Source organism: Anneissia japonica, unplaced genomic scaffold (genome assembly GCF_011630105.1).
Source record: "Anneissia japonica isolate Jap-2015-1 unplaced genomic scaffold, ASM1163010v1 scaffold1587_len1432017_cov164, whole genome shotgun sequence".
NCBI classification, from domain to species: Eukaryota; Metazoa; Echinodermata; class Crinoidea; order Comatulida; family Comatulidae; genus Anneissia; species Anneissia japonica.
In genome coordinates this window covers 1,012,602-1,022,356 of record NW_022713643.1, presented here as the reverse complement: position 1 = coordinate 1,022,356, position 9,755 = coordinate 1,012,602, and the positions used below count along the sequence as shown (strand labels likewise).

The 9,755-nt window shown below is 35.5% G+C and overlaps 1 protein-coding gene across 2 annotated transcripts in view; it reads left to right on the top strand.

Annotated features, from left to right (window-relative positions):
- The first annotated feature begins 1,878 nt into the window (after positions 1-1,878).
- Positions 1,879-9,755, top strand: part of LOC117108689 — an 11,122-nt gene continuing 3,245 nt past the window's right edge. Inside the window, exon 1 of one of the 2 annotated variants that reach the window (XM_033250799.1) lies at positions 1,879-2,010. Coding sequence is in view for 1 of the 2 variants with exons in the window: in XM_033250798.1 (XP_033106689.1) it covers positions 8,877-8,885 (9 nt within the window). In the remaining variant the exon portion in view is untranslated. Of the gene's footprint in view, positions 2,011-8,745; positions 8,886-9,755 lie in introns of those variants that run through there. The other variant, XM_033250798.1, reaches the window with a different exon arrangement.

The following is a 9,755-nucleotide window of genomic DNA, read 5'->3' as shown; positions in this document are numbered from 1 at the left end:
CATAATAATTATCTTTCAATAACAAAAATAATAATAATAATAATAATAATAATAATAATAATAATAATAATAATAATAATAATAATAATAATGTTTGTCTTATAGAGCGCTTAATGCGAAACAATGCTTCTAAGATAAGATTGATACCAGTGTTCATTTTCGTCTGGCTTTTGTATATTCTTAATTTTTATATATATTTTTCATTTTCTAAGTCATTCTAATGAAAATTGTTTAGGCCTAATAATATGTATTTTCGTTAGGAACGACATTGCATATAATGCGAGAACTGATCTACAACATAACGATTTAGAAACATGTGGATTGAACTCATGCCGAAAACAAAGCCAATTATCATCGGTACCGGTACCTGTTACCGGTATCGTCCAAAGAGGATGACACAGTTCATTCAGCACCTTGATATCTGTCTCTTATACACATCTGCCTACAATTCGTATGGTTTAGCAACCGCATTTTTACATAATATAGTCATATACAGTACAAATGACAAATGAAAATGAGAGTACTATCATTGAAGATCTTTATTAAATAGAAGTGGATGATTGGAGATTCAACAGCTCTGATCAGAGATCTTAAATGGCAACTTGCTTCTTTACGTCAGTTAATGAAGACGCATCAAATTAGAGAGTAGGCCCGGAGGATTCCAAAACCTTCAAAATGATTCCAAGATTAGATGAGAGTTCTTTGGTGTGAAACACAAGACTACACCACGAAAGCTTCGAAAACTTATGGAATTGGTTCGTTCTTTTGGTTGTAAATTTGGCAATAGCGAAGTTCCCTGCTCGTGGGTTTTTAATGTGCCCACAGTTTAAACGCCCGGTATGTTTTTGTAGGTCTAATTCGGACTTCTGGAACACAAGGAGGTCAGTGACAGAATGTATCCGGCGACGAATTTGTAAGCATTTCCATGGTTTAGTGCACACACAGTTATTGTACAGTTAGAGTGCGAGTAATAACCGAATGCAGGCCTATAATTACGTTTATTAAGAAGTTACGTTTAATAATTTCATTCGGTTACTATTAAAGTTTATTTACAATAAACTTGCATAACTATTCATCAGAGAATACTTATCCAATGTTTTGTTAGGTCGAAGCTCTTTCATGAAATTTTAAGTTATGCTGGTCTGTGACCTTTAGTGTCCTACCTATCCTGTCGATTTCCGGCTATTGTATATTTAGGCCTACTTCTGATAAAGGCATATATGCATAAATGTTTGTCGTACAAAATAATATATGGTTATACAGTAATCATATAGGCCTACAATTTTGTCGTTTCTACTTTATTTGTTGACACTGACGTAGCATTAAATACACTGCCCCCGGGGGGGAGGCAAAACTTAGCCACCAGGATAACAGCGTCGCAAGCACTGCAGAGGACTATAAGCTGGCTTCGCCCTGTGAGGGTGCTAAATGGCATGGGGTGCAAAGATTGAGAATGCAGAACGAAATCCCTATTCGAATGAAAGCTTAATGGTCATTTATTAAATATTTTAAGTGGAATTAATTTGCTTACACATTGGGGGAGGGGGGAGTCACCCACAGCCTACGCCAATGCTTTGAAGCATTACATATTTAGTTCGCCAAACGTAAAATATATCCATTTCATTTATCTGTTTTCACATGTACCGGTAATACAATAGCTAACCTTGCTATAGACATATTTAGTGACAGTTTAGTAGTCTGGTGAGGAGTGGTATACCCTGTGGCACAAAAAAGAGCATACATAATTGTTTCAGGTTTTAGAGAGTAACTAATGTTCAAAAGTATATCAAAGGATTAGTTTAGACTAGACTCCGGTGTCGTATGCAGAAAGTGTTCTTAAATGCGATGATCCCTTCTAAGTAGTGGTTCAGAGAATGTAAAGCAACCACATGTTTGAATCTCCGTAGTCGGTATTATGAAGAAATTATGCCAAAGTTTGCAGTACTAACAGGATTACTATAGCTCTACAACGTTAACTTCAGATCCTGGTCATGGTTTTCTTAATCACAGGTATTTTTAATAATTATCCTCTTGATGATGAATCGCTTGTTTTATATTTTGTTAAATTACAATGCATTTTATACGTGTTTAGGATAGTTATTCATTTTCAATTCTAATTGTGTGCTTGCGGGCCTGCTGTAATATCATGAAATTTATCGTGCAATATTGAGACAGATAATAATAATAATAATAATAATAATAATAATAATAATAATAATAATAATAATAATAATAATAATAATAATAATAATAATAATGTTTGTCTTATAGAGCGCTTAATGCGAAACAATGCTTCTAAGATAAGATTGATACCAGTGTTCATTTTCGTCTGGCTTTTGTATATTCTTAATTTTTATATATATTTTTCATTTTCTAAGTCATTCTAATGAAAATTGTTTAGGCCTAATAATATGTATTTTCGTTAGGAACGACATTGCATATAATGCGAGAACTGATCTACAACATAACGATTTAGAAACATGTGGATTGAACTCATGCCGAAAACAAAGCCAATTATCATCGGTACCGGTACCTGTTACCGGTATCGTCCAAAGAGGATGACACAGTTCATTCAGCACCTTGATATTACAATATAAAACAAATCAACCAGATCGCGAAATCATGTTGTTCGGGGACTTCAATACAAACTTCCTTTCTTACAAAGGAATTGTTAAATTTCCTAAGCACATTTAATCTCCACAAATTTATAGATTTTCCCACTGATGGATGTTAGACTGAAGGCTCGAACTGAGCCACTGATGAACGGTGAAATGTGCACAACATTTGGCTACGACACCCTTTGTTTAGTGAATTTCTAAAAAATCGTCAAGATAACAACACGTACCATAAATATTGTCAAATTAGAATAAATTACATAGGGGCATTAAACGCGCTCGGTCTGAATAGGCCTATCTGTCAAATAGAGTAGAGGAAAATAACTACGAATATATACCATCGTCTATCCAGCAATGGCGCCAGAAATTTGCCGACAAGGGTCTGAAATGTCCAACGGAGGGGTCCGAACCAAGCGGCTGACGACGGCCCGGAATAAAAACTCTCTTGTATGGTCCAAAATGTGCTTTTAGTCCACAATATGGGAATTAATTGGAAGTCAAAATAACTTTATTTGGATAGGCAAATTAATATTTTTTAATTTTTGATCCGACGACATAGTCGTGCGTCGGACGATATGGGTCCAGGCCTGTCAGACTGGAGGGGGGGGGGAGAATTCTCCCCAGCTGGCGCCACCACTGCGTCTACCATCATGAGGCATGGCTTCATAAATATTTTTGGTCGTTAGCGCTACTTTACAATATAATTATTCAAATTATGCATATGTAGGCCCTAGACTAGACATTATTAGTAATGAATCATGTTAGATTTCTACAAAAACATGCTGAATTCGTCGAATTTAGTCAAAAAGGGACGGATGGAGTATACTACCTTGTGGTTTTCAATATGTAATATTATTCAAACACTAATATTATTCAAACACTCCGGTTTATTGATATGGATCAATAAATGCCTACAAAACACTCGGATTTCCTCCGGACTCTTGATGTCAGGACCCGGTTGTGGTGGACTATTTGAAATCTAGACATGAACAATATGTTATTATACAATATTACAAGCATGATACTTATTCCAGTTTTTCAGCTGTCATTGGGTGATTAATTCAAGTGATGCTTTCCGGTATAAGCAGTTTTCCACCGGTATAAACAGATTTCTGAGTTCACTTTGTTGTTTGAAAATGAACTCATAACACATGTGTCCGTAAAAATTCAGAAAACGATTGCTCAAATTTCGTGCAATTTTTACCAACTCTTCGCATAGGATGCTGTATTTCAGGGACGTATCCAGGGCGGGGGGGAACCGTGGGAGCCGCGGCTTCCACCCTCCTCCCCCTTCGTACACAGTGTTAAAATTTTAAAGCTTATTCTTGAACCAATACAAATTCTTTTCTAGGATCACTCAAAATGAATACTTCTAAAACATGTAAATAATAATGCATCAGTACACGTTATACATAGGCCTAATAGAACACATAGGCCTAAATCCATAAATCTCAGGCCAGGTCTTTTAAGATAAAAACGCGATACTGTGGTTCAATTTAGTATTTATCCTTTTGCAAGTTTCTTTAAATTTTTGTTTAATAATACTACTACTAATAGTTATTATAATAACAATGATGATGATGATGATGATGATGACCTTCTTAATTGTTCTTGGGATGATGTTATCAATGCCTGGGACCCAAACATAGCATACAATATATTCTTAGAGAAATATACCAATCTTTACAAAAAAAATTTCCCCTTTATTTCTCAATCTCAATATAAAACTAAACTCAAACCATGGATTTCTGACGGACTACTTAAATCAATTAATTACAAGCACAAGCTTTATTCAAAGAGTCTCCGTCATCCCAACAAAACTAATATTTGTAAATATAAATCTTATAGAAATAAGTTAAACTCAATTTTAAGAGCTGTAAAAAAGATTACTATACAAATAAGTTTAGTAAACTAAAAAATAATATTAAAGGGACCTCGCAAGCCATCAACTCTCTTCTAAAGTCCCACAAAAACAACAATATAGACATTGAAATGAAAATTGATGGTAAATTAACTAAAGATTCTCTCTCAATTGCAAACTTACTTAATGACCACTTTACAAGTATTGGCCCCAAACTAGCACAAAGAATAACTAATTTAAGTCCTAAAACCTTCTATGAATATCTTGACGCCCCTACACCCGACTCACTTTTTCTTTTTCCAGTTGATGAGGAAGAAATTTTTAAAATTGTTAATTCTTTTAAAAATAACAAAGCCCTAGGCATTGATGACATCAATATCAAAGTTGTTAAATTTTCTATTTATCCTATCCTTTTCCCACTTTCACATATCTTTAACATGTGCCTCACCTGCGGAGTGTTTCCGAACAGCATGAAAATTGCAAAAGTTACACCTATTTTTAAGAAAGGTGATCAATCTGACCCAAATAATTATCGCCCTATTTCAATTCTTCCTTTATTTTCCAAGATTCTTGAAAAAATCGTTTATGATCGTACATATAATTTTATTACCAAACATAATATTCTTTATTGCATGCAATTTGGGTTTAGGAAAAAATATTCTACAGCTTTTGCTTTAATCGATCTTATTAATAAAATCTCTGACTCAATTGAAAGCAAACTATTTTCTGCTGGTATATTTATTGACCTATCAAAAGCTTTTGACACTATTAACCACAATATTCTCACCTCTAAACTTTTCAATTATGGTATCCGGGGAATTGCCCTAAATTTATTTAAAGATTATTTAGCTAATCGTCAGCAATGTACAAACGTTAACAGCACTTCTTCAAATTTCAAATTTTTAACTTGTGGTGTCCCCCAAGGTTCCCTTCTTGGTCCTCTTTTGTTTCTTCTTTACATTAATGACTTTACACCCAACTCCTCTAAAATGTTAACTTTTTACCTTTATGCTGACGATACCACCATTTTCTGTTCAGATTCTAACCTTGTTTCTCTTTTTTACTCCATTAATCATGAATTAAAAAATGTCCCCGAATATTTTAATGTTAATAAACTTTCGGTTAATGTTGAAAAATGTAACTTCATGCTGTTCGGAAGCCGCCACAAATCTGGATTTGACTAGATCGGTAGTATTTATATAGGAGACCACCCAATTCCACATGTTCAACACACACAATTCTTAGGTATTGACCTCGACCATGAACTTAATTTCAAAAATCATATAAAAGAAGTTGAACTGAAAATAGCAAAAAGTATTGGTATTATTTATCGTCTCTCTTTCTTTCTTCAAAGTCAGATACTTCTCTCCATTTATTCATCCCTTGTTCTTCCTTTTATTAGTTACTGCAATATTATCTGGGCAAACAATTACAAATCCAACCTTGAACAAATTTACAAGCTCCAAAAAAAAGCGGTCCGTATAATTTCAGATGCTCCATTCCTTGCTCACTCTGCTCCACTTTTTCTTGCTTTGCATCAGTTGTCTGTTTTCGATATAAATATTTTACAACAATGTATCTTTGTTTATGAAGCTACCAATTCTCTTCTCCCTACTAACCTTTGCTCCTTTTTTAAAAACTCAGATTTACATCCTTACAACACCAGAATTCGTGACAACCTTCACCTTCCTCTACCCAAACTTACTTTACTCCAACACAATATTCGATATAGTGGTTCCAAACTTTTTAATGAACTCCCCCTTGAAATTATATCGTCCCCTTCCAGGAAAATTTTCTCTTTTAAGGTCAAGAAATATCTTTTATCTAAATATGCTTAAATCAAATAAAAATTTATTTTTCTAATATCATTATTATAATATTGATAAATTTTTGCCTAATCATTTCTCCAATTCCCCCTCTGCTTTCTGTTGTATCCGTGTTTTGTATTTGTTTCGTTTATGTAATTTTTTCAAAGAAATATATGCTTTCGTTATTATATGGGTCGCTCGTTACAAGTGCCACTTGATGAATGTGTTTTCCTTTCATCATTTGGCGTATACTTTTTGAGCAGTGCCCTCTTTCACACAAGTCTTCTTTTTTTTTTTTTATGAAATCCGACTGTTCAATATTTACCTTTTGTTATTATATTGTATTGTGTGAAGAAATAAATGTTTATTTGAAATTGAAAAATTGAAAAAAAAAATTGACGATAGTAATAATTTATAATAATATTAATAGCAATAAAAAGTGAAGAAAATTGTGCTAAATGTGAAAGAAAAAAAAAGTTTGTTGTAAGTTATAGTTAGGCTTAAGTTGTCCTGGATATTGTAGATCCTTGATAAAAGATCATGAGAAGTTTTTTGGCGTTTCATTTTGACTATAATGGTGATGTGATGATGATGAATTTTACTACATAAAAGTGTCATTTCCGGCCATCTCGAGAGGTACTATTTCCTCAAATTTTCTCACCTCACCAGGTGGTTGTGAAATCACGTTTTTGAAGTAGGCCTACGTAAATTAGATACTCAAAGACAATGTTTTTAAGCTTTGTTTACTGTGGTATATCACACACACATTAATAAGATCTCTATGGTTGTCAAAAATCCCTGATAAAAGATCATGAGAATTTTTGTTGACTAATGGTGATGTGATGATGAATTTTACTAAAAGTGTCATTTCCGGCCATCCTTTCCTCAAATTTTCTCACCTCAGCTCCAACCATGGTGGGGCTGAGGTGGGTGTCGACTCACAAAATGCCCTCCCCCTCCACCTTTCAAACAGATCTGTGCCCTTCCCTGGGTATGACATTAAACTCCATCGAGTCGGCTCCTGATGTATGTCTTAGTGACTGCTGTTTACTTTTAGGATGTGATCTGGTTTTTCATGTCAATTTTTTGTGATTATGACTATTCTGGATAAAGAATGTTTTGAGCAGAGGTGGATTTAAGGCCTCTCCCTTCATTTTTTTAAGGAAAAAAAAGAAATATATATTCAAATTGAAGTGTGAGAGTGTAATTTCCGGCCATCTAGAGATGCCTTAATCATAAATTTTCTTACCTCAGCCCCAACCATGGTGGGGCTGAGGTGGGTGGTTCCTCGGTCTGTGAAAGTCCCTCCCTCGTTCACCTCTCTTTCGAATTCCTGGATCTGTCACTGTTGATTTATTATATAATTATTTTTGCGCTTATTTATAATGCGCCTATTGCAATTTTCACTTTATCCTCTCAAACAGTCCTAAGAACGTTTAGAATGCGCTACTTCACAGGGGGATTCGCCCCCTTGACCCCACCGGGGTCCTACGTAATTCGCATAACGGCTCCCCCCCCCCCTTTCAAAATCCTGGCTACGTCCCTGCTGTATTTTGTCGGCGTCCTCGCCTCCTACACTTACAAATTTAAAATTTAAGTGGATCGACAATCCGTTACATCAGTATACAAGAACACAGATACATTTCTTGATAGCCTATAACATTTAGTGAAAAGTGGCTGATTCAACGGGGGAATCCCCCTCCCCCTTCCTAAGTTTTTTAAAATTAAAAAAAGATGGAGAAAAAAAAAAGAAAATTATATTCAAATCTAAGTCTGGTGCCACTTCCGGCCATACTTGCCGTAATCATAAATTGTCTTACCTCCATCTGTAAAAGTCCCTTCCAGGGAACCTCTATTTCGAATTTCTGTATCTGCCACTGGTGATCCACTCGAGTCGAAAATAATTCTTTTAATGTTTTTGACTTGACTTTGTGCTTGCAGATGTGATTGTGCCTTCTGGGAGATTGGCCGGGCCCTGGACCCCTTTCGAGGGGTCTAGACAGCCCCTGGATATGTTCAATTACGCTCCCGGGGAACATCCTCTGACATTGTCCTCTCCCTCCTCGCCCTCCGTCGGGCAAATCTTAGCACCGGTGCGGCAATTGGCGTATCTATGGGTACGCGGGGGGAGGGGACGCACGCTCCCCCCAAAAATTTCCCCTCCAGCACGCTCAAGACTATATAAAAATCACCTCATATCATATTATTTTGCGAGCTAGATCCCCTCACTTAATCGATCCGTCTCTTCAACTTCTCCCCCAATCAGCCCCTCCCCCTACCCCCAATTAAAGACAGGTACGCCACTGGCTGCGGCACCACCACTTTACAGCTGAACTCTTAAGCGGAACGTGCAGGAAGGAAGGAACAGACCAACAGGAAAATGTATTGTATTGCTGAGAGCAGTTGGAATGATTTATGGGTAAAGTAGGCCCACTATACCTGCTTCGCATGAAGAAGTCTTTTGTTCGGAAAGCCGTGTAGTCGAGTTTATTGTTTGGAAGGCTAAATTTCTTACAGACACTGTAGATTTACCTACGTCGAAAAACTCAATACTATATTCATCAATTTACAAGCACTAGAAAATTAGCAATAATGTCCAATGTAAGTACTGACAGGACTACGGTGGTATTTTTACGATTACGAGCTTATTTAAACATGCCTTGTTAGAGTAATATACGGTAGTTTACATAAACTTCAAATACCAAGCAACTGAAATAATTTCGGAAACCCTGAACTGCAGTTTAAGTGCAACCCACTCAATCAGAAAGTACTCCATGTTTTAAGGTAGCTTGTTTATGATCAACAGGGGTTCCAAGTCTCCTGCTCCTGCATGTCGACCCGCGGGAGGGGAGTCTCTCTGAAATTGGGAAAGCCTCCGCCACTCTTACAAGCAAGTAAGCTCAGAAAGTACATTATAGGCCTACTCTTGTTTAACCTTGCAAATATAATAATTGTATTTTAACAGATAACCTATGGTCGTGAGCTTTATTCATGTGTCGCTTTGTTGCATTGTTATTTATGACTTTAAGCATGGAGTAAATATATTAATAATATATAAATATATTAATATATTAATATATAATAATTAATATATTTCCTCCATGCTTTAAGGTAGCTTGTTTATATCATCAGCAGAGGTTCCGATGGAAGTCTCTGGCTCCTGTATGTCTCGGGAGGGGAGTCTCCTGCTCCTGTATGTCGCGGGAGGGGAGTCTCTCTGAAATTGGGAAGGCCTCCAGCATTAAAAATTAAAAAATTTAATTGTTTTAGATATTTACCTTTGTTATTACTTTTTTTATTTACAATAAAAACAGCATTAGTAAAAATAATATTAAAATAATAGGCCTATTAATAAAAAAGGCATAGGCCTAATATAAAAACATGATAACGATATGAACAATAATAACATAATAATGACAATACTGTACTGATTTATAGGCATATTAAATATACATTATATATATATACAGT